This window comes from Metopolophium dirhodum, chromosome 1, assembly GCF_019925205.1.
Source record: "Metopolophium dirhodum isolate CAU chromosome 1, ASM1992520v1, whole genome shotgun sequence".
In the NCBI taxonomy this organism is placed as follows: Eukaryota; Metazoa; Arthropoda; class Insecta; order Hemiptera; family Aphididae; genus Metopolophium; species Metopolophium dirhodum.
The window spans coordinates 137,096,200-137,122,713 of record NC_083560.1 but is presented as its reverse complement, the minus strand read 5'-3'; the positions used below and the strand labels follow the sequence as shown (position 1 = coordinate 137,122,713).

General features: G+C 39.1%; 1 protein-coding gene across 1 annotated transcript; it reads right to left on the bottom strand.

Annotated features, from left to right (window-relative positions):
* Window positions 1-1,907: 1,907 nt before the first annotated feature.
* LOC132932613 (uncharacterized protein K02A2.6-like) lies at window positions 1,908-5,744 on the bottom strand. The gene is made up of 2 exons (XM_060998990.1): window positions 4,804-5,744; window positions 1,908-4,461 (listed from the first exon to the last, which is right to left on the bottom strand). The coding sequence occupies exons 1-2, from the start codon at window positions 5,742-5,744 to the stop codon at window positions 1,908-1,910; spliced, it is 3,495 nt and encodes a 1,164-aa protein (XP_060854973.1).
* Window positions 5,745-26,514: the final 20,770 nt, after the last annotated feature.

Below are 26,514 nucleotides of genomic sequence, written 5' to 3'. Positions count from 1 at the left end.
ATATGGGACGGTTCTTTTATACTTGAATTAGACAATAGTAATATAATTTACGTACATTGTATAATATGTAGGTAGTACTAAATATATTACAGTTTTTAGGGCAGTTGATTGTTTGAGGTAATATAATTTGCTAATTATAAATTTTATGTATGATACAAAGCTGCTGCAGATACTATATAATACAATAATTATTATGAACTTATAGATCTTAATGTATTTAATTAAATTCTGGCAGTTAAATTGTATAAAGATATGGCTATACTATTTGATATTACTTATGTAGGTAGGTTTAGCTACATTTATTAAGCATTGTTTGATTGGTTCAATCATTAGCATAATATCAAATTAATAAAATATAACAAATATACACAGCTAATGCTTTTATTATCTTATAATAACTAAACTAAATGTTAACTATGTAGTACCCACTTCATTCATTACAGATTTTTGGTGAGTCAAATTTGTTGTAGCATACAAATGATGATACAGATTTTAAATAATACAATATTAATAAAGAAAATAAAAATGTATGTATTTAATTTAAGTCTGGAAATTAAATTGTATGATTATATGACTATATACTATTTGAAACAACTTATATAGGTAGGTTTAATTATGAGTATTATATGAAATCAACTATTTAATACATAATAAATTAATTACTCGAATAGACAATAGTAACATAACTAATGTACATGCATACTATGTTGTGCTAAATATATTACAGTTCAAGTGAGTTTATTTACCCCGTAAAGAGCATAAAATCAAATTAATAAACAGTTAATTTAAAGGTAAATAACAAATTGATATACACAGCTATTGCTTTTATTGTCTACCTTTATTGAGCAATATTTATTGGACTCGATTATGTGGTTAAATATTAAATATGTAATACCTATACTATGCAGTAGGTACTTAATATATTACAGTTTTTAGGTGAGTCAAATTTGGTAATCATAAATTTACTGCAACAGATTCTAAATAATACAATAACAAAATAGAACTTATGGAATATATGGGACGGTTCTTTTATACTTGAATTAGACAATAGTAATATAATTTACCTACATGTATACTATGAAGGTAGTACTAAATATATTACAATTTTTAGGGCAGTTGATACTATGAGGTAATATGATTTGCTAATTATAAATTTTATGTATGATGCATAGCTGCTGCATATACTATATAATACAATAATAATTATTATAAACTAATAGATCTACATGTATTTAATTAAATTCTGGCAGTTAAATTGTATAATGATATGGCTATACTATTCGATATTACTTATGTAGGTAGGTTTAGTTATGAGTAGCAAGTGATCAATTAAACTATTTGATAAATTGTTAGCTACATTTATTAAGCATCGTTTGATAGGTTCAATCTTTAGCATAAAATCAAATTAATAAAAAACAAATATACACAGCTATTGCTTTTATTATCTACGTTTATAAAGCAACACTCCCATATCGTTTGACATGTGCTCGAATATTAAATATTAAAAATATAATATACTATGTAGTGGGTACTACAGTTTTTAGTGTTACGTATTTTATATATAAGATAGGCGAAGGTACACACACGAGCATTGACAAAGTACGACTGCTTTATTTATCATTACGCACGACGGCGGACACACATAATAATCACATAATGTTGTATATATATATATTTATCGTTACAGATAACATATCGGAGTATCGGACACACCGTACAATGTACATACATAACATCTTTCCCTTCTATATAATTTTAGTACAATAAATTAACTTATACAAAATTCATACAATTTAGAAAATAATAATAATGATTTAACATTTACAATTTTACACAATACATAATAAATATAACTTAAAAATTTAAATAGATAAACAATATATTTTTTTTTTTTTTTTTTTTTATTATTATTCAAGTTCCCTTGGATGTACCTCATCATTTAAATAACTCTTTTTCAATTTGTTTACATGCATTAATCTGATTTTATCACCAACCCGGACTAAATAACTGCACGTTCCCAACATTTTCATTATACGTCCAGTTAACCATTTCTGCCCTTTTGAATTATTTCGAACAAGAACTTTATCATTTATTTCGTACTTAGTAACATTAATATTTTTATTCTTTTCTACAATATTTGGTGGTTTTAATATGGACAAATGATTTTTTGGTTTAAAATTATATATTAAATCTGACGGACTACAACCTGTGCTTGTTGTTGGTGTGTTACGATATGATACTAAAATATTATTAATTTTTGATTGTATTCTTTTTACATCTCTCTCTACACACAAACTCTTTATTAATAATTTTTTTATCGTTTGCACTCCTCGCTCTGCCAACCCATTAGACTCTGGATTGTATGGCGGCGAATGTACTAGTTTTATACAATTTTTCTCACAATATGCTTTAAATTCATTTGCGCCAAAAGGTGGACCATTATCGGTTACCATTATCTCTGGGGAACCAAAACGACAAAAACAATTTTCTAAAACTTCGATTACTTTTGAAGCCGTTGTACTTCCCATTGCAAAACACTCAATCCATTTGCTAAAACTGTCAACAATGATTAATAATTTAACTTGATTTATTTCTAGAAAATCGATGTGTATTCTTTTCCAAGAATCTGATGGATTTTCCCACGGAATATACACTTTCTCACTAACATTCTTATCGTTTTGATTACATTGGCATTCCGTACACGTCTTAATAAACTTATCTATATCAATATCGATATTAGGCCACCATACATACGACCTTGCGAGCATTTTCGAACGAACAATACCCGGATGGTTTTTATGTAATAACATTAATACGTCTTCTCTTAATGACTTTGGAATTACTACGCGATTACCTAATATCAAACAGTCATTTACTAACGATAATTCTTCCCGTCTTTTATAATATTGTTGGCAATCTGATTTTAACGACTTTACCCCCGGCCAACCTTCTTTCGTATACTGACTTATTTCTTTTAATACTTCGTCTGTACTCGTTTTTTTGCTCACTTCCTTATACGTTAAAGGTAAATTTTCTAATAATAAAATTGAACAAGCATTTTCCCCAGTATTACTACTTTGAGGTAATCTTGATAACGCGTCTGCGTTACTTATGTCTACCCCCTTCCTATGTTGAATCTCGTACTGATAACTAGACAATATAACTGCCCATCTTTGTAATCTAGATGAAGCTACAACAGGTATATTCTTTGACGGATTAAAAATTGATTTTAACGGCAAATGATCAGTTACTAAAATAAATTTGCGTGCAAACAAGTATTTATGGAATTTTTTTACTGCGAAGATTATTGCTAACCCTTCACGCTCAATTTGTGCATAATTTTTTTCTGCCGCTGATAAGGTGCTAGACGCGAATAAAATTGGCTTCTCCTCCCCATCTATCAAATGACTAAGAACTGCACCGACACCATAGCTAGAACTGTCACACGTAACTACTAGAGGTAAATCTGGATTATACGTGACTAATAATTGACTTTTTATTAATACCTGTTTTATATTTTCAAACGCTGATCGACATTCGTCAGACCAATTCCAAGGTATTTTATTTTTTGTTAAATTGTACAAGGGAGCTAATATAGATGACGACATTGGAATAAAACGTTGATAATAGTTTATGAGACCGAGAAATGATTTTAATTGTACTACATCATTAGGGCACGGTGCGTTTCTTATCGCATCCATTTTATTTCCATCGGGATGTACGCCTTGACAATCTATTTTATGACCTAGAAATTGTACACTTGAACAATAAAACTGACATTTCTCAAAATTTACTTTAACTCTATACTCATTTAAACGTTCTAACACCGCATTAACATTTTCTTCACACTCTGACCTTGACGAGCCGCAGATTATTATGTCATCTAAATATACTTGTACTTTAGAAACACCTCGTAAAATATTTTCCATGACTGACTGAAATATACTTGGCGCTGACGCTACCCCATAACATAAACGATTAAAACAGTACAACCCTTTATGAGTATTAATTGTAAGAAACTTACGACTTTCAGGTGCAACCTGTAATTGTAAATACGCTTCTGCTAAATCCAAAACAGTGAATACACTTCCCCCGGATAACTCATTAAACACATCATCGACTCTTGGGTGTTGTTCAATTTGTAATTTTGGATTTAAGGTAGTTTTTAAATCTACACATATTCTAATTTTATTATTTTTTTTTGGTACTACTACAATAGGCGATGCCCAGTCACTAATTGAAACCTTACTTATAACTCCTTCAACTTCTAATCTATTTAACTCAATTTCTACAGCAGACTTTAGTGCATATGGTACTTGATATGCTCTATGGAAAACTGGTACGCTATTTTCTTTTAAAGATAAATTGACCTCATGGTCTTTTATATAATCAGCTGGTTTATCATTTAATTTAACCACCCCGGGAAACTTGAGTTTAATATTGTTAATTACATCTATTTCACTTAAAACGCAATTATTATTATTTACAGAATTCATAATATTTTTCCCGATTTTGCAATCTACATTACTACTTATACAATTTAGACACATATTCGATCTCCAGTTTGAATATAACTTATCTAACCAAGATCGACCTACTAAAACTTTTTTTACAGAGTTTTCCGTTATAATTAAATATAGTTTAATATTTTTTTGATTTGACATCTCGACATTTACAAGTGTTTGACCTAAAACCTTGACTGGTTCACAATTTACAGAACTTAATTGAATATGTTTTTTTTCTAATTTACATGAATTATTAAAATACATATTAAAATATTTAATCGGCATAACTGAAACCGACGCTCCACTATCTACTTCAAACGGAATAAGCTTATTATTAACTTTGATTTTAATCACAAGTGGATTTCCCCCACTATTCTGAGACACATTATTTACTAAATCAATAGACTCTAAATTATTTTTAATTTTTGTCTTACACATTTTCGACGTATGACCTTTTAATTTACATGAAAAACATTCCCACTCTCTGGCTGGACACGTACGGACATCGTGCTTCCTTCCACATCTATAGCATTGACCAAACTTAAGACTTCGTGAACTTTGACTGCCGTGCTGAATTGACTGACCATTTTTTTGACCAGGTTTTGACGACTTCCCAGACCACGGTTTTCCACCAGAATTTCCGTTCCACTTGAGTTCCGACTTCGATGACGAATGTGTTTGACGAGACACATTTTTCCCATTATTGATAAAATTTACTTGTGATTTATTGTTCATTTGTTGTGTTTGATTACAAACCAACTCCGAATCCAAAGCAATTTTACATGCTTCTTCAAACGTTAGGGACTCTATACCAAGTAATTTTCGTTGACACGATTCATCACTTATCCCTACAATAAGCCGATCTCGCAGTGCATCGTTTAAAAACGAACCAAATACACAAAAACTTGATAATTTTTTTAATGCTGTTATGTACTCCCGAGTTGACTCACCCTGGTTCTGTGTACGTTGGTTAAAAATAAATCTTTCACTCACTACAAGACGACGTGGTGAATATATTTCTTCCAATTTGGACACTAACTCGTCGTATGACTTTAATTGTGGTTCCTCCGGCAAACAAGCATCTTTTAATTGACTATATGCTTCCGAACCAATGTATGCGATTAAATAGGACTTTTTATCAGCCTCTTTAACTTTTAAAACGGTCAACTGCGCGTTTAATCGATCTAAATAATTACTGAATGATTCCGAACCCGGTATGTATTGCGAAATATTCGACATTATAATCACAACAAGAAAATTAAATAATATTTTCACCGAATTTTCATCTTCGTCGCCAAATGTTACGTATTTTATATATAAGATAGGCGAAGGTACACACACGAGCATTGACAAAGTACGACTGCTTTATTTATCATTACGCACGACGGCGGACACACATAATAATCACATAATGTCGTATATATATATATTTATCGTTACAGATAACATATCGGAGTATCGGACACACCGTACAATGTACATACATAACATCTTTCCCTTCTATATAATTTTAGTACAATAAATTAACTTATACAAAATTCATACAATTTAGAAAATAATAATAATGATTTAACATTTACAATTTTACACAATACATAATAAATATAACTTAAAAATTTAAATAGATAAACAATATATTTTTTTTTTTTTTTTATTATTATTCAAGTTCCCTTGGATGTACCTCATCATTTAAATAACTCTTTTTCAATTTGTTTACATGCATTAATCTGATTTTATCACCAACCCGGACTAAATAACTGCACGTTCCCAACATTTTCATTATACGTCCAGTTAACCATTTCTGCCCTTTTGAATTATTTCGAACAAGAACTTTATCATTTATTTCGTACTTAGTAACATTAATATTTTTATTCTTTTCTACAATATTTGGTGGTTTTAATATGGACAAATGATTTTTTGGTTTAAAATTATATATTAAATCTGACGGACTACAACCTGTGCTTGTTGTTGGTGTGTTACGATATGATACTAAAATATTATTAATTTTTGATTGTATTCTTTTTACATCTCTCTCTACACACAAACTCTTTATTAATAATTTTTTTATCGTTTGCACTCCTCGCTCTGCCAACCCATTAGACTCTGGATTGTATGGCGGCGAATGTACTAGTCTTATAGTATAAAACGAAGACCCGTGTGGCGCGGCCTGTGGCGAATTTCCGAACTGACTTAGTGAATTTTGGTGGGAAAACGGGTTCCCGGCGTTATCACTCCTTCTTATCACTTTTCGCGATTTTTTTCAACATTTTTGCAGATTTTCGAGTTTTACCCCCCCGGGACTTCCCGGGCGGCCCCGTTCGGACCTTATTCGCGTTCCCCGCTAAATTTACTTACCGCGCGCGGCCGTACTTTTTTCCCGGCATGCCCGCCGCGGTGGCGATTACGTGCAAACCGTCCGCCGCCGTCGCCCGCGTTTTTTGCCTTTGTTTTCAAGAATTCGAGTTTTAGCCCTTTTCGAGGCGTCCGCCTTTCCCGTTTGCCCCTTATTCGCGTTCCCCGTTACGTTTATAGGTCGCGCGCGGCCGTACTCGAATATTTTCGAGCGCCGCGGCGTAGAGAACGATAGCGGAAAGCGCGGCGTCGTCGCCGTCTTACCGATTTTTCCGACTTTTTCGACTAAAGTCGCGTCTCACCGCTCTCTCGAAAGTCTCACCTCCCCGTCGACGCGATATTCGCGTTCCCCGCTAAATTTACAGGTTGCGCGCGGCCGTACTTCGTCCGGTACGATTCCCGGGGCCGCGGGACGGCGCCGAGAGTCGAGTGCCGATATCGCCACCGTCGAGTAGGTATTACTATATACGGGCATAAATACATGCGTCGGAGGGTTATATTTTTTTCGCGAATATCGCGTTTTCGACGTCCGAGGGTGGCGGAGCCGGTCGTCCGCTGCCCGAAGCCGTGGGATCGCCGGCTCAAAAGCCCTCTGCGGACGCTGGGACTGCGTTCGTAATTCGCCGGGACGTTGAAACGGCTTAAGAGTCATAGATTCGACGCCAGTAATCAACTCAGTAGGTAGGTAGGTAGGTAAGGCGTCGGTGCGGATGACACGAGGGTCGTGGTTTCGATGCCGGCCGCCGTGAGTTAATTTGCGGCGGCCGTGTTAAATCGGAATTTTTTTTTCCACATTTTTTTTTTTTGTCATTTTCCTTTCGCTATCATTTTCGCCTTATCATATTATATATTCGTATTGTACGAAAATTTTACCTTTTTTTTCAAAATTCGAGTTTTACACCTTTCGAAGACGTCGGACCTCCCCCTTGATGACTTAATCGCGTTCTCCGCTAAATGTATTGACCGCCTGCGGCTGTACTTCTTTCGCGAACATAGAGATCGGACGGCGTCGTTATTATTATGTACAGGCATATATATATATATATATATGCGTCGAAGCGTTCGATTTTATATTTTACAGACTTTTGCCTACTCGGTCTCGGTGACGCCGTGACCTACTCATATCGGTATACATATATATTTGATACACGATATAGCCACAGAAGGTACTGTAGGTACATGTATACTTAATAAATAAACGCCTAAATGTTAAGAGTCGATACGGTCGTTGGGTTAGTTGAATTATATAATAATATCCTAGCTCGAGTCGACGATGGATGTGACGGAAACGTTCGAATACTTCAACGCAGAGTGTATTACAATACATATATTATTATTGATCGATTGGTCGATATGACTATACTACGGGTAGGTATATTTTGTATGCCACACTAAATTTTTGTTTACCAAATTTGACTCACCTAAAAACTGTAATTTATTATTTACCTTTTGATTATCTATTTATTAATTTGATTTTATGCTCATGATTAAATACACAATACCTACCTACATAAGTAATATCAAATAGTAAAGCCATATCATTATACAATTTAACTTTATATTAATGATTACCAGTTCTGACTCACCTAAAAACTGCAATATAGTATGTACCTACTATACATAGTATAGAGCATAAAATCAAATTAATAAACAGTTAATTTAAAGGTAAATAACAAATTGATAATAACGAATTGCAACAGATTCTAAATAATATTAATACAATAACAAAATATAACTTATGGAATATATGGGATGGTTCTTTTATACTTGAATTAGACAATAGTAATATAATTTACCTACATTGTATAATATGTAGGTAGTACTAAATATATTACAGTTTTTAGGGCAGTTGATTGTTTGAGGTAATATAATTTGCTAATTATAAATTTTATGTATGATACAAAGCTGCTGCAGATACTATATAATACAATAATTATTATGAACTTATAGATCTTAATGTATTTAATTAAATTCTGGCAGTTAAATTGTATAAAGATATGGCTATACTATTTGATATTACTTATGTAGGTAGGTTTAGTTATGAGTATTAAGTGATCAATTAGACTATTTGATAAATAATTAGCTACATTTATCAAGCATTGTTTGATTGGTTCAATCATTAGCATAAAATCAAATTAATAAAATATAACAAATATACACAGCTAATGCTTTTATTATCTTATAATAACTAAACTAAATGTAAACTGTGTAGTACCCACTTCATTCATTACAGATTTTTGGTGAGTCAAATTTGTTGTAGCATACAAACGATGATACAGATTTTAAATAATACAATATTAATAAAGACAATAAAAATGTATGTATTTAATTAAAGTCTGGAAATTAAATTGTATTATTATATGACTATATACTATTTGAAACAACTTATATAGGTAGGTTTAATTATGAGTATTATATGAAATCAACTATTTAATACATAATAAATTAATTACTCGAATAGACAATAGTAACATAACTAATGTACATGTATACTATGTTGTGCTAAATATATTACAGTTCAAGTGAGTTTATTTACCCCGTAAAGAGCATAAAATCAAATTAATAAACAGTTAATTTAAAGGTAAATAACAAATTGATATACACAGCTATTGCTTTTATTGTCTACCTTTATTGAGCAATATTTATTGGACTCGATTATGTGGTTAAATATTAAATATGTAATACCTATACTATGCAGTAGGTACTTAATATATTACAGTTTTTAGGTGAGTCAAATTTGGTAATCATAAATTTACTGCAACAGATTCTAAATAATACAATAACAAAATAGAACTTATGGAATATATGGGACGGTTCTTTTATACTTGAATTAGACAATAGTAATATAATTTACCTACATGTATACTATGAAGGTAGTACTAAATATATTAAAATTTTTATGGCAGTTGATTCTTTGAGGTAATATGATTTGCTAATTATAAATTTTATGCATGATGCATAGCTGCTGCATATTATATACTATATAATACAATAATAATTATTATAAACTAATAGATCTACATGTATTTAATTAAATTCTGGCAGTTAAATTGTATAATGATATGGCTATACTATTCGATATTACTTATGTAGGTAGGTTTAGTTATGAGTAGCAAGTGATCAATTAAACTATTTGATAAATTGTTAGCTACATTTATTAAGCATCGTTTGATAGGTTCAATCTTTAGCATAAAATCAAATTAATAAAAAACAAATATACACAGCTATTGCTTTTATTATCTACGTTTATAAAGCAACACTCCCATATCGTTTGACATGGGCTCGAATATTAAATATTAAAAATATAATATACTATGTAGTGGGTACTACAGTTTTTAGGTGAGTCAAATTTGGTGTAAAATACTAACGATGCTACAGATTTTAAATAATACAATATAAATAAACATAGGAAGTAAAAATGTATGTATTTAATTAAGGTCTGGAAATTAAATTGTATGATTATATGACTATATACTATTTGAAACAACTTAAATAGGTAGGTTTAATTATGAATATTATATGAAAAACTATTTAATACATAATAAATAAATTACTTGAATAGACAATAGTAACATAACTAACGTATAGTATGTTGTGCTCAATATATTACAGTTCAAGTGAGTTAATTGGTTGAGGTAATGTATTATGATATGACTATACTATATGGATAGGTTTTGAGCCCATGTCAAACGATTATGTGGTTAAATATTAAATATATAATAAAATATTTCAGTTTTTAGGTGAGTCAAATTATGTATATTAATAGACAAAAAATAACATATTATGTATTTAATTAAATTCTGGCAGTTAAATTGTATTATGATATGACTATACCATTAAACTATTTAATAATTAATATTTAATTAATACTATTTTATTATCTACACATTTATTGAGCGACCCCCCTATATTATTTAACAAGGGCTGCATTATATGGTTCTTTACTTGAATAGACAATAGTACAATATAACTATATAGTACCCACTTAATTCATTACAGTTTTTAGGTGACTTGATTGGTTGAGGAAATTAAAAATTATAATGCTGCAGATACCATATAATACAATATTAATAAACAAATAGATTTTCATATATTTCGGTAAAATCTGGTAGTTAAATTGTATAATGATATGCCTATACTGTTTGATATTGCTTATGTATAGATACGTTTAGTAAATATTGTTTTTAAATAAGTAATTGATTAACAACAATAATTAATTTAGCGGCGTCAAGTCGTTATTACTATATACAGGCTTTAATATATGCGTCGGAGGGATATATTTTTTTGCGCATTACGGTTTAAGAGTCATAGATTTGACTTCAGTTTTCAACTCGATAGGTAGGTAGGTAGGTTTAGGCGTATGTGCGGATGACCCGGGGTCGTGGTTTCGATGCCGGTCGCCGGGATTGAAGATAATTTGCGGCGGCCGTGTTAATTCGGAATTTTTTTCTCGCGTTTTTTTTTTTCGTTATTTACCTTTCGCTATCACTTCCGCCTATTATCACTTTTGACGAATTTTTTCAAAATTTCTTCAAAATTCGTGGTTTAACGCCTTCGTGCACCTCGGATGGCCCCGTTCGGACCTTATTCGCGTTCCCCGTTAAATTTTGAGCAAGACGACGTGCGATAGAAGTTCCGCCGTCGCCCGCGTTCTTCGATAATTTTTTCGAAAAGTCGAGTTTTAACCGTTTTGGAAACGTCTCACCTCCCCGTCGACGCGATATTCGCGTTCCCAGCTAAATTTACAGGCCGCAGGACACCCTAAAAAGACGATGGCTATATGATTTGCATAGAATCCCGAAATGTTTTGAATTTTTTTTTCCGTTTTCGGCGACAGTAATGAACGCTGTCCGCGATTCGACGCAGTCGGATTGCATACCTGACGACGTGACCCGGCCGTCGCACATTGTCCGCTATCCGACGAAGTCGGATTGCCTACCCTTATTACTACGGCGAACGTCATTCGAGGTGACTGACCTGCTAGACACCCATAAAAAGACGGAGACTATATGATTTTCATGGACCCCCGAAATGGTTTAAAATTTTTTTCACGGTAAAGAACGCTGTCCGCTATCCGACGCAGTCGGATTGCATACCTGACGACGTGACCCGACCGTCGCATATTATCTGCTATCCGACGAAGTCAGATTGCCTACTCGGACCCCTGAGGTGACTGACCTGCTAGACACCCTACCCTTATTATTACGGCAAACGTCATTCGAGGTGACTGACCACCTAGACACTCAAAAAATGATGTTGGCTATATGATTTGCATAGAAGCCCGAAATGTTTTGAATTTTTTTTCACGAAATTTATTACTTAATTTCGTGTTTTCGGTGACAGTAATGAACGCTGTCCGCGATTCGACGCAGTCGGATTGCATACCTGACGACGTGACCCGGCCGTCGCACATTGTCTGCTATCCGACGAAGTAGGATTGCCTACTCGGACCACTGAGGTGACTGACCTGCTAGACACCCTTATAAGACGGTGGCTATATGATTTGCATAGAAGCCCGAAATGTTGTGAATTTTTTTTCACGTACATTATTACTTAATTTTCCGTTTTCGGAGACAGTAATGAACGCTGTCCGCGATTCGACGCAGTCGGATTGCATACCTGACGACGTAACCCAGTCGTCGCACATTGTCGGATAGTCTACCCTTATTACTACAGCGAACGTCATTCGAGGTGACTGACCTGCTAGACACCCTTGAAAAAACGTAAGCTATATGATTTTCATGGACCCCCGAAATGTTTTAAAATTTTTTTCACAGTAAAGAACGCTGTCCGCCATCCGACGCAGTCGGAGTGCATACCTGAAGACGTGACCCGGCCGTCGCATATTGTCTGCTATCCGACGAAGTCAGATTGCCTACTCGGACCACTGAGTTGACTCAGCAGGTCGCTAGACACCCTACCCTTATTATTACGGTGAACGTCATTCGAGGTGACTGACCACCTAGACACTCAAAAAATGATGTTGGCTATATGATTTGCATAGAGGCCCGAAATGTTTTGAATTTTTTTTCCCGAAATTTATTACTTAATTTCGTGATTTCGGCGACAGTAATGAACGCTGTCCGCGATTCGACGCAGTCGGATTGCATACCTGACGACGTGACATGGCCGTCGCATATTGTCTGCTATCCGACGAAGTCGGATTGCCTACTCGGACCACTAAGGTGACTGACCTGCTAGACACCCTAAAAAGACGATGGCTATATGATTTTCATAGAATCCCGAAATGTTTTGAATTTTTTTTCCGTTTTCGGTGGCAGTAATGAACGTTGTCCGCGATTCGACGCAGTCGGATTGCATACCTGACGACGTAACCCAGCCGTCACACATTGTCGGATGCCTACCCTTATAACTATAGTGAACGTCATTCGAGGTGACTGACCTGCTAGACACCCATAAAAAGACGGAGGCTATATGATTTTCATGGACCCCCGAAATGTTTTACAATTTTTTTCACGTTTTCACGTTTTGAACGTTGCATACCTGTTGCCGAGACATATAAGTCCAACGTCGAGGTAGGTGACTGACTCGCTAGACCCCAAATAAATCGAGGTGGCTATATGATTATCCGAAATATTTGAATTCTATTACTTGATTTTGCGTTTTTGAAGGCAGTAAAAAACTTACAGCTCTCCGGTTAACTAATCCACTATCCTTCTCACAAATCCACCATTCTTATCATTAATCCAACATCCTTATCAGCAATCCAAAATCCTTATCACTTATCCACTTTTCTTATCAATATCACTGTTCTTATCATAACACTCATAACCGACATCGGTTGACGACCAGACCACAAGACCACTGCGGCATCCGACATCGACAACACTCATAACCGACACCGGGGGGTCTGGGGGTCTCCCCCAGCGACGCTCGGAGAGCTAGTCTTATAGTATAAAACGAAGACCCGTGTGGCGCGGCCTGTGGCGAATTTCCGAACTGACTTAGTGAATTTTGGTGGGAAAACGGGTTCCCGGCGTTATCACTCCTTCTTATCACTTTTCGCGATTTTTTTCAACATTTTTGCAGATTTTCGAGTTTTACCCCCCCGGGACTTCCCGGGCGGCCCCGTTCGGACCTTATTCGCGTTCCCCGCTAAATTTACATACCGCGCGCGGCCGTACTTTTTTCCCGGCGGGCCCGCCGCGGTGGCGATTACGTGCAAACCGTCCGCCGCCGTCGCGCGCGTTTTTTGCCTTTGTTTTCAAGAATTCGAGTTTTAGCCCTTTTCGAGGCGTCCGCCTTTCCCGTTTGCCCCTTATTCGCGTTCCCCGTTACGTTTATAGGTCGCGCGCGGCCGTACTCGAATATTTTCGAGCGCCGCGGCGTAGAGAACGATAGCGGAAAGCGCGGCGTCGTCGCCGTCTTACCGATTTTTCCGACTTTTTCGACTAAAGTCGCGTTTCACCGCTCTCTCGAAAGTCTCACCTCCCCGTCGACGCGATATTCGCGTTCCCCGCTAAATTTACAGGTTGCACGCGGCCGTACTTCGTCCGGTACGATTCCCGGGGCCGCGGGACGGCGCCGAGAGTCGAGTGCCGATATCGCCGCCGTCGAGTAGGTATTACTATATACGGGCATAAATACATGCGTCGGAGGGTTATATTTTTTTCGCGAATATCGCGTTTTCGACGTCCGAGGGTGGCGGAGCCGGTCGTCCGCTGCCCGATGCGGTGGGATCGCCGGCTCAAAAGCCCTCCGCGGACGCCGGGACCGCGTTCGCGATTCGCCGGGACGGCGAAACGGCTTAAGGGTCATAGATTCGACACCGGTTTTCAACTCAGTAGGTAGGTAGGTAGGTTTAGGCGTATGTGCGGATGATCCGGGGGTCGTGGTTTCGATGCCGGCCGCCGGGATTGGAGATAATTTGCGGCGGCCGTGTTAATCCGGAATTTTTTTTTCACGTTTTTTTTTTTTCGTTATTTTCCTTTCGCTATCACTTCCGCCTTATCACATTTGATGAATTTTTTCAAAATTTCTTCAAAATTAGTGTTTTAACGCCTTCGCGCACCTCGGACGGCCCCGTTCGGACTTTATTCGCGTTCCCCGTTAAATTGTGAGGCCGCGCGCGGCCGTACTTTGTCTCGGCCCGTCCCGCCGCGGCCGAGACGACGTGCGATAGGAGTGCCGCCGTCGCCTGCGTTTTTCGATAATTTTTTCGAAAAGTCGAGTTTTAACTGTTTTGGAAACGTCTCACCTCCCGTTCGCGACTTATTCGCGTTCCCCGTTACATTTATAGGCCGCGCGCGGCCGTACTTGAATATCTTAGAGCGCCGCGGCGTAGAGAACGATAGCGAAAAGCGCGGCGTCGTCGCCGTCTTACCGAGTTTTCCGAGTTTTTCGACTAAAGTCGCGTCTCACCGCTCTCTCGAAAGTCTCACCTCCCCGCCGACGTGATATTCGCGTTCCCCGCTGAATTTCTAGGCCGCGGGCGGCCGGACTTCGTCCGGGACGACGCCGAGAGTGGAGTGCCGATATCGCCGCCGTCGAGTAGGTATTACTATATACAGGCATAAATACGTGCGTCGGAGGGTCCGATTTTTTCGCGTTTTCGACGTCCGAGGGTGGCGGAGCCGGTCGTCCGCTGCCCGATGCGGTGAGATCGCCGGCTCAAAAGCCCTCCGCGGACGCCGGGACCGCGTTCGCGATTCGCCGGGACGGCGAAACGGCTTAAGAGTCATAGATTCGACGCCGGTTTTCAACTCTGTAGGTAGGTAGGTAGGTAAGGCGTCGGTGCGGATGACCCGGGGAGTTATGAACAGTTATGAACGTTGTCCGCGATTCGACGCAGTCGGATTGCATACTTGACGAAGTTACCCAGCCGTCGCACATTGTCCGCTATCCGACTAAGTCGGATTGCCTACTCGGACCACTGAGGTGACTGACCTGCTAGACACCCTTAAAAGACGATTGCTATATGATTTGCATAGAAGCCCGAAATGTTTTGAATTTTTTTTCACGTAATTAATTTTTCCGTTTTTGGTGACAGTAATGAACGTTGTCCGCGATTCGACGCAGTCGGATTGCATACCTGACGAAGTTACCCAGCCGTCGCACATTGTCCGCTATCCGACGAAGTCGGATTGCCTACTCGGACCACCGAGGTGACTGACCTGCTAGACACCTTTAAAAGACGATTGCTATATGATTTGCATAGAAGCCCGAAATGTTTTGAATTTTTTTCACGTAATTAATTTTTCCGTTTTCGGTGACAGTTATGAACGTTGTCCGCGATTCGACGCAGTCGGATTGCATACCTGACGAAGTTACCCAGCCGTCGCACATTGTCTGCTATCCGACGAAGTCGGATTGCCTACTCGGACCACCGAGGTGACTGACCTGCTAGACACCCTTAAGAGACGATTGCTATATGATTTCCATAGAAGCCCGAAATGTTTTGAATTTTTTTTCACGTAATTAATTTTTCCGTTTTCGGTGACAGTTATGAACGTTGTCCGCGATTCGACGCAGTCGGATTGCATACCTGACGAAGTTACCCAGCCGTCGCACATTGTCCGCTATCCGACGAAGTCGGATTGCCTACTCGGACCACTGAGGTGACTGACCTGCTAGACACCCTTAAAAGACGATTGCTATATGATTTCCATAGAAGCCCGAAATGTTTTGAATTTTTTTCACGTAATTAATTTTTCCGTTTTCGGTGACAGTAATGAACGTTGTCCGCGATTCGACGCAGTCGGATTGCATACCTGACGAAGTTACCCAGCCGTCGCACATTGTCCGCTATCCGACGATTGCCTACTCGGACCACTGAGGTGACTGACCTGCTAGACACCCTTAAAAGACGATTGCTATATGATTTGCATAGAAGCCCGAAATGTTTTGAATTTTGCATAATTTTTTTTCACGTAATTTATTACTTAATTTTGCATTTTTGGCGACAGTTATGAACGCTGTCCGCTATTCGACGCAGTCGGATTGCATACCTGATGACGTGACCCGGCTGACGCATATTGTCTGCAATCTGACGAAGTCGGATTGCCTACCCACACCACTGAGGTGACTGACCTGCTAGACACCCTTAAAAGACGATTGCTATATGATTTGCATAGAAGCCCGAAATGTTTTGAATTTTTTTCACGAAACTTATTACCTAATTTCGCGTTTTCGGCGACAGTAATGGACGCTGTCCGCGATTCGACGCAGTCGGATTGCATACCTGACGACGTGACCCGGCCGTCGCATATTGTCTGCTATCCGACGAAGTCGGATTGCCTACCCACACCACTGAGGTGACTGACCTGCTAGACACCCTACCCTTATTATTACGGTGAACGTCATTTGAGGTGACTGACCACCTAGACACTCAAAAATATACGACGGCTATATGACTTGCATGGACGCCCGAAATGTTACAATTTTTTTCATGAAACTTATTACCTAATTTCGCGTTTTCGGCGACAGTAATGAACGCTGTCCGCGATTCGACGCAGTCGGATTGCATACCTGACGACCGGCCGACGCATATTGTCTGCTATCCGACGAAGTCGGATTGCCTACTCGGACCACTGAGGTGACTGACCTGCTAGACACCCTTAAAAGACGATTGCTATATGATTTGCATAGAAGCCCGAAATGTTTTGAATTTTTTTTCAAGTAATTAATTTTTCCGTTCTCGGTGACAGTAATGAACGCTGTCCGCGATTCGACGCAGTCGGATTGCATACCTGACGAAGTTACCCAGTTGTCGCACATTGTCCACCATTCACAATCCACTATTCTTATCATTAACCCAGAATCCTTATCAGAAATCCAAAATCCTTATCACTAATCCACCATCCTTATCATAAATCCACTTTTCTTATCAAAATCTAAAATCCTTATCACTTAATTTTTTCACAGATCCCTATCACTAGACCTCTGTATCACCCATACACCGCGTCGGCTTCGGTTGACGACCAGACCACAAGACCACTGCGGCATCCGACATCGACAACACTCCTCACCAACCACGGGGGGTCTGGGGGTCTCCCCCAGCGACGCTCGGAGAGCTAGTCTTATAGTATAAAACAGAAACCCGATGGCGCGGCCTGTGGCGAATTTCCGAACCCTCTTAGAGGATAATGGAGGGAAAACGGGTCTCCCGGCGGCGGCGGAGCCGTCGATGCGTTATCACTCCTTCTTATCACTTTTCACGATTTTTTTGAAAATTTTTGCAAATTTTCGTATTTACCCCCCCCGGGGGTCTCCGGGCGGCCCCGTTCGGACCTTATTCGCGTTCCCCGCTAAATTTACGTACCGCGCGCGGCCGTACTTTTTTCCCGGTGGGCCCGCCGCGGTGGCGATTACGTGCAAACCGTCCGCCGCCGTCGCGCGCGTTTTTTGCCTTTGTTTTCAAGAATTCGAGTTTTAGCCCTTTTCGAGGCGTCCGCCTTACCCGTTTGCCCCTTATTCGCGTTCCCCGTTACATTTATAGGTCGCACGCAGCCGTACTTGAATTTTTAGAGCGCCGCGGCGTAGAGAACGATAGCGGAAAGCGCGGCGTCGTCGCCGTCTTACCGATTTTTCCGACTTTTTCGACTAAAGTCACGTCTCACCGCTCTCTCAAAAGTCTCACCTCCCCGTCGACGCGATATTCGCGTTCCCCGCTAAATTTACAGGTTGCACGCGGCCGTACTTCGTCCGGTACGATTCCCGGGGCCGCGGTACGGCGCCGAGAGTCGAGTGCCGATATCGCCGCCGTCGAGTAGGTATTACTATATACAGGCATAAATACATGCGTTGGAGGGTTATACTTTTTTCGCGAATATCGCGTTTTCGACGTCCGAGGGTGGCGGAGCCGGTCGTCCGCTGCCCGAAGCCGTGGGATCGCCGGCTCAAAAGCCCTCTGCGGACGCTGGGACTGCATTCGTAATTCGCCGTGACGTTGAAACGGCTTAAGAGTCATAGATTCGACGCCAGTAATCAACTCAGTAGGTAGGTAGGTAGGTAAGGCGTCGGTGCGGATGACACGGGGGTCGTGGTTTCGATGCCGGCCGCCGGGATTGAAAATAATTTGCGGCGGCCTTGTTAATTCGGAATTCTTTTTTTCGCGTTTTTAATTTTCGGTATTTAACTTTCGCTATCGCTTCCGCCTTATCGTGATATTCGTATTTAACCAACATTTTACGTTTTTTTTTTCAAAATTCGAGTTTTACGCCTATCGAAGACGTCGGACCTCCCCGTTGATGACTTATTCGCGTTCCCCGTCAGATTTTGAGTACCTTTTGCCCTCCGCGGCCGAGACGACGCGCTTTACGGCCGCCACCGTTGCGCGCGTTTTTTGCCTTTTTTTTTAAAATATTCGAGTTTTAGCCCTTTTCGAGGGGTCTGCCCTCCCCGTTTGCCCCTTATTCGCGCTCCCCGCTAAATCTATAGGCCGTACTTCCTCCGGGACGAGTCCCGGGGCCGCGGGACGACGCCGAGAGCCGAGTGCCCATATCGCCGCCGTCGAGTGGGTAATACTATATACAGGCATAAATACGTGCGTCGTAGGGTTCGATTTCGACGTCCGAGGGTGGCGGAGCCGGTCGTCCGCTGCCCAAAGCGGTGGGATCGCTGGCTCAAAAGCCCTCTGCGGACGCTGGGACCGCGTTCGTAATTCGCCGGGACGTTGAAACGGCTTAAGAGTCATAGATTCGACCCCAGTTATCAACTCAGTAGGTAGGTAGGTAGGTAAGGCGTCGGCGCGGAAGACCTGGGGTCGTGGTTTCGATGCCGGCCGCCGGGAGTTAATTTGCGGCAGCCGTGTTAAATCGGAATTTTTTTTTTCCACATTTTTTTTTTTTGTCATTTTCCTTTCGCTATCATTTTCGCCTTATCATATTATATATTCGTATTGAACGAAAATTTTACCTTTTTTTTCAAAATTCGAGTTTTACACCTTTCGAAGACGTCGGACCTCCCCCTTGATGACTTAATCGCGTTCTCCGCTAAATGTATTGACCGCCTGCGGCTGTACTTCTTTCGCGAACAGCGAGATCGGACGGCGTCGTTATTATTATGTACAGGCATATATATATATATATGCGTCGAAGCGTTCGATTTTATATTTTACAGACTTTTGCCTACTCGGTCTCGGTGACGCCGTGAGCTACTCATATCGGTATACATATTTATTTGATACACGATATAGCCACAGAAGGTACTGTAGGTACATGTATACTTAATAAATAAACGCCTAAATGTTAAGAGTCGATACGGTGGTTGGGTTAGTTGAATTATATAATAATATCCTAGCTCGAGTCGACGATGGATGTGACGGAAACGTTCGAATACTTCAACGCAGAGTGTATTACAATACATATATTATTATTGATCGATTGGTCGATATGACTATACTACGGGTAGGTATATTTTGTATGCCACACTAAATTTTTGTTTACCAAATTTGACTCACCTAAAAACTGTAATTTATTATTTACCTTTTGATTATCTATTTATTAATTTGATTTTATGCTCATGATTAAATACACAATACCTACCTACATAAGTAATATCAAATAGTATAGCCATATCATTATACAATTTAACTTTATATTAATGATTACCAGTTCTGACTCACCTAAAAACTGCAATATAGTATGTACCTACTACATAGTATAGAGCATAAAATCAAATTAATAAACAGTTAATTTAAAGGTAAATAACAAATTGATAATAACGAATTGCAACAGATTCTAAATAATATTAATACAATAACAAAATATAACTTATGGAATATATGGGACGGTTCTTTTATACTTGAATTAGACAATAGTAATATAATTTACCTACATTGTATAATATGTAGGTAGTACTAAATATATTACAGTTTTTAGGGCAGTTGATTGTTTGAGGTAATATAATTTGCTAATTATAAATTTTATGTATGATACAAAGCTGCTGCAGGTACTATATAATACAATAATTATTATGAACTTATAGATCTTAATGTATTTAATTAAATTCTGGCAGTTAAATTGTATAAAGATATGGCTATACTATTTGATATTACTTATGTAGGTAGGTTTAGCTACATTTATTAAGCATTGTTTGATTGGTTCAATCATTAGCATAATATCAAATTAATAAAATATAACAAATATACACAGCTAATGCTTTTATTATCTTATAATAACTAAACTAAATGTTAACTATGTAGTACCCACTTCATTCATTACAGATTTTTGGTGAGTCAAATTTGTTGTAGCATACAAATGATGATACAGATTTTAAATAATACAATATTAATAAAGAAAATAAAAATGTATGTATTTAATTAAAGTCTGGAAATTAAATTGTATGATTATATGACTATATACTATTTGAAACAACTTATATAGGTAGGTTTAATTATGAGTATTATATGAAATCAACTATTTAATACATAATAAATTAATTACTCGAATAGACAATAGTAACATAACTAATGTACATGTATACTATGTTGTGCTAAATATATTACAGTTCAAGTGAGTTTATTTACCCCGTAAAGAGCATAAAATCAAATTAATAAACAGTTAATTTAAAGGTAAATAACAAATTGATATACACAGCTATTGCTTTTATTGTCTACCTTTATTGAGCAATATTTATTGGACTCGATTATGTGGTTAAATATTAAATATGTAATACCTATACTATGCAGTAGGTACTTAATATATTACAGTTTTTAGGTGAGTCAAATTTGGTAATCATAAATTTACTGCAACAGATTCTAAATAATACAATAACAAAATAGAACTTATGGAATATATGGTATCTTTTATACTTGAATTAGACAATAGTAATATAATTTAACTACATGTATACTATGAAGGTAGTACTAAATATATTACAATTTTTAGGGCAGTTGATTCTTTGAGGTAATATGATTTGCTAATTATAAATTTTATGTATGATGCATAGCTGCTGCATATACTATATAATACAATAATAATTATTATAAACTAATAGATCTACATGTATTTAATTAAATTCTGGCAGTTAAATTGTATTATGATATGACTATACCATTAAACTATTTAATAATTAATATTTAATTAATACTATTTTATTATCTACACATTTATTGAGTGACCCCCCTATATTATTTAACAAGGGCTGCATTATATGGTTCTTTACTTGAATAGACAATAGTACAATATAACTATATAGTACCCACTTAATTCATTACAGTTTTTAGGTGACTTGATTGGTTGAGGAAATTAAAAATTATAATGCTGCAGATACCATATAATACAATATTAATAAACAAATAGATTTTCATATATTTCAGTAAAATCTGGTAGTTAAATTGTATAATGATATGCCTATACTGTTTGATATTGCTTATGTATAGATACGTTTAGTAAATATTGTTTTTAAATAAGTAATTGATTAACAACAATAATTAATTTAGCGGCGTCAAGTCGTTATTACTATATACAGGCTTTAATATATGCGTCGGAGGGATATATTTTTTTGCGCATTACGGTTTAAGAGTCATAGATTTGACTTCAGTTTTCAACTCGATAGGTAGGTAGGTAGGTTTAGGCGTATGTGCGGATGACCCGGGGTCGTGGTTTCGATGCCGGTCGCCGGGATAGAAGATAATTTGCGGCGGCCGTGTTAATTCGGAATTTTTTTCTCGCGTTTTTTTTTTCGTTATTTACCTTTCGCTATCACTTCGGCCTTATCACTTTTGACGAATTTTTTCAAAATTTCTTTAAAATTCGTGGTTTAACGCCTTCGTGCACCTCGGACGGCCCCGTTCGGACCTTATTCGCGTTCCCCGTTAAATTTCGAGCAAGACGACGTGCGATAGGAGTTCCGCCGTCGCCCGCGTTTTTCGATAATTTTTTCGAAAAGTCGAGTTTTAACCGTTTTGGAAACGTCTCACCTCCCCGTCGACGCGATATTCGCGTTCCCAGCTAAATTTACAGGCTGCAGGACGCCGCCGTCGAGTGGGTATTACTATATACAGGCATAAATACGTGCGTCAGAAGGTTCGATTTTTTTCGCGAATCTCGCCGTTTCGACGTCCGAAGACAGCGGAGCACGTCGTCCGCTTCCCGACGCGATCGCGTCCCCCTTTACGCGCCCTTTGAAGGACATCGAAACCACGTTCGTAATTCGCCGGGACGGCGAAACGGCTTAAGAGTCATAGATTCGACACCAGTTTTCATCTCAGTAGGTAAGGCGTAGGTGCGGATGACCCGGGGTCGTGGTTTCGATGCCGGCAGCCGGGATTGAAGATATTTTGCGGCGGCCGTGATAATCCGTATTTTTTTTTCCGTTATTTACTTTTGCTATCACTTCCGCCTATATTATTCGTAATTAACGAAAATTTCAATATTTTTTTCGAAATTCAAGTTTTACCTCCTTTTCGAACTCCATACAGTTCCGTTGAAACCTTATTCGCGTTCCCTCCTAGATGTATAGGCTGCTCGCGGCCGCGCTTCGTTCTCGACGAGTCCCGGGGGCCGATTGACATCGCGGAGAGCTCCGCCGTCGTGTCGCTATTACTATCTTATACAGGCTTGAATATATGCGCCCGAAATATTTTGAATTTATTACTTAATTTTGTGTTTTTGGCGACAGTAATGAACGTTGTCCGCTATCCGACACATACCTGACGAAGTTACGCAGCCGTCGCATATTGCCTGCTATCCGACGAAGTCGGATTGCCTACCCGCACCACTGAGGTGACTGACCTGCTAGACACCCTAAAAAGACGATGGCTATATGATTTGCATAGAATCCCGAAATGTTTTGAATTTTTTTTTCCGTTTTCGGTGGCAGTAATGAAAGTTGTCCGCGATGCGACGCAGTCGGATTGCATACCTGACGACGTAACCCAGCCGTCGCACATTGTCGGATGCCTACCCTTATTACTACAGTGAACGTCATTCGAGGTGACTGACCTGCTAGACACCCATAAAAAGACTGAGACTATATGATTTTCATGGACCCCCGAAATGGTTTAAAAATTTTTTCACGGTAAAGAACGCTGTCCGCTATCCGACGCAGTCGGATTGCATACCTGACGACGTGACCCGACCGTCGCATATTATCTGCTTTCCGACGAAGTCAGATTGCCTACTTGGACCACCGAGTTGACTCAGCAGGTCGCTAGACACCCTAAAAAGACGGTGGCTATATGATTTGCATAGAAGCCCGAAATGTTTTGAATTTTATCACTTAATTTTCCGTTTTCGGTGACAGTTATGAACGTTGTCCGTGATTCAACGCAGTCGGATTTCCTACCCTTATTACTACGGCGAACGTCATTCGAGGTGACTGACCTGCTAGACACCCATAAAAAGACGGCGGCTATATGATTTTCATGGACCCCCGAAATGTTGTACAATTTTTTTCACGTTTTGAACGTTGCATACCTGTTGCCGAGACATATAAGTCCAACGTCGAGGTAGGTGACTGACCCGCTAGACCCCAAATAAATCGAGGTGGCTATATGATTATCCGAAATATTTGATTTCTATTATTTGATTTTGCGTTTTTGAAGGCAGTAAAAAACTTACAGCTCTCCGGTTAACTAATCCACTATCCTTCTCACAAATCCATCATTCTTTTCATTTATCCAACATCCTTATCAGCAATCCAAAATCCTTATCACTTATCCACTTTTCTTATCAATATCCACCGTTCTTATCATAACACTCATAACCGACATCGGTTGACGACCAGACCACAAGACCACTGCGGCTTCCGACATCGAAAACACTCATTACCGACACCGGGGGGTCCCCGGCGGGCCCTCCGCGGCCGAGAAGACGCGCTTTACGTCCGCTGCCGTCGCGCGCGTTTTTTGCCTTTTTTTTCGAGAATTCGAGTTTTAGCCCTCTTCAAGGCGTCCGCCCTCCCCGTTTGCCCCTTATTCGCGTTCCCCGCTAAATTTGTAGGCCGCGCGCGGCCGTACTTTCACCGGTACGATTCCCGGGGCCGCGGGACGGCGCCGAGAGTCGAGTGCCGATATCGCCGCCGTCGAGTAGGTATTACTATATACAGGCATAAATACGTGCGTCAGAGGGTCCGATATTTTTCGCGAATATCGCGTTTTCGACGTCCGAGGGTGGCGGAGCCGGTCGTCCGCTGCCCGAAGCCGCGGGATCGCCGGCTCGATAGCCCTCTGCGGACGTCGAATCCGCGTTCGTAATTCGCCGGGACGGCGAAACGGCTTAAGAGTCATAGATTCGACACGAGTCTTCAACTCGGTAGGTAGGTAGGCAGGTAAGGCGTCGGTGCGGATGACCCGGGGGTCGTGTTTCGATGCCGGACGCCGTGATTGAAAATAATTTGCGGCGGCCGTGTTAATTCGGAATTCTTTTTTTCGCGTTTTTTTTTTTCGGTATTTAACTTTCGCCATCGCTTCCGCCTTATCGTGATATTCGTATTTAACCAACATTTTACGTTTTTTTTTCAAAATTCGAGTTTTACGCCTATCGAAGACGTCAGACCTCCCCGTTGATGACTTATTCGCGTTCCCCGTCAGATTTTGAGTACTTTTTTGCCCTCCGCGGCCGAGACGACGCGCTTTAGGTCCGCCGCCGTTGCGCGCGTTTTTTGCCTTTTTTTTCAAATATTCGAGTTTTAGCCCTTTTCGAGGGGTCTGCCCTCCCCGTTTGCCCCTTATTCGTGTTCCCCGCTAAATTTCTAGGCCGCGCGCCACCGTACTTTCTCCTGTACGAGTCCCGGGGCACCAGTTTCCAACTCAGTAGGTAGGTAGGTAGGTGAGGCGTTAGTGCGGATGACCCGGTGTCGTGGTTTCGATGCCGGCCGCCGGGATTGAAGTTAATTTGTGGCGCTCGTGTAATAACGGACCTCTTTTTTCGCCTTTTATAATTCTGACTCCCCGTTTGACCGATTGACGTCGCGGTGAGCGCATGAAAATAAATGAATTAGGCTTGAATATATGCGACGAAGAGCATTTTTTTCACGCGATTTTTCAAATATATGTATATAGATATACATATCATGCTTAATGTTTATGTAGGTCGTATAGGTTCTTATTATCCTACACGTGTATCTTATAAAAGACACCAATATACTAAACACGTATATCGTATGGTAACTTAATAATATTATATCATGTACCTACATAATAAATATATAAACATAACGGTCACGATGTTTTCGTTGGGTCGGTACCGAATGTCTTGACACATAATAATTATTATAATAACTATTACTTCAAGTGTAGGTATACCAATTTGCGTTCAATTGTACACTAATGACGTAGGTAAATATAAGTACGTTAGGTTAGGTGGTTGTTTTTTCTTATTATTATTGTGTGCGTACATACCCACAATACAATAATAGGTGTAAGTGTTTATGCATGCGTGAGAAATATTAAAAGTGGACCATCAATATTATACAGTGCACAATACTACGCGCGATAATACAGTACGACCGTTATTATACGCAACATTATACGCTTTGCGTGGGGTGGAGTGGAGCCGTGGGGGGACAACTTTGGCGACGCGAAACGCGCCCGTGTCAACCTGCCTCATCTCGTGACCGGCGCTCTTGCAACGTACATCAAATCTCACCGAAAAGCCTAATACGTTGTATTATTTAATATTCAGTGCTTTTCTTTGAGTTTTGTTGTTCTGCATTGGGCGCTTTTCACAAACCGGTGAGTAAACTTTTATAC

Bases quoted from the DNA above. Each gene is read 5' to 3' on its own strand.
- LOC132932613 (XM_060998990.1), bottom strand. From the start codon at position 5,744: ATGTCGAATATTTCGCAATACATACCGGGTTCGGAATCATTCAGTAAT. The intron at 4,462-4,803 runs GTCGGTTTCAGT...TTGCGTTTTAAG, and splicing joins TTTGAAGTAGATAGTGGAGC to TGAAATAGATGTAATTAACA.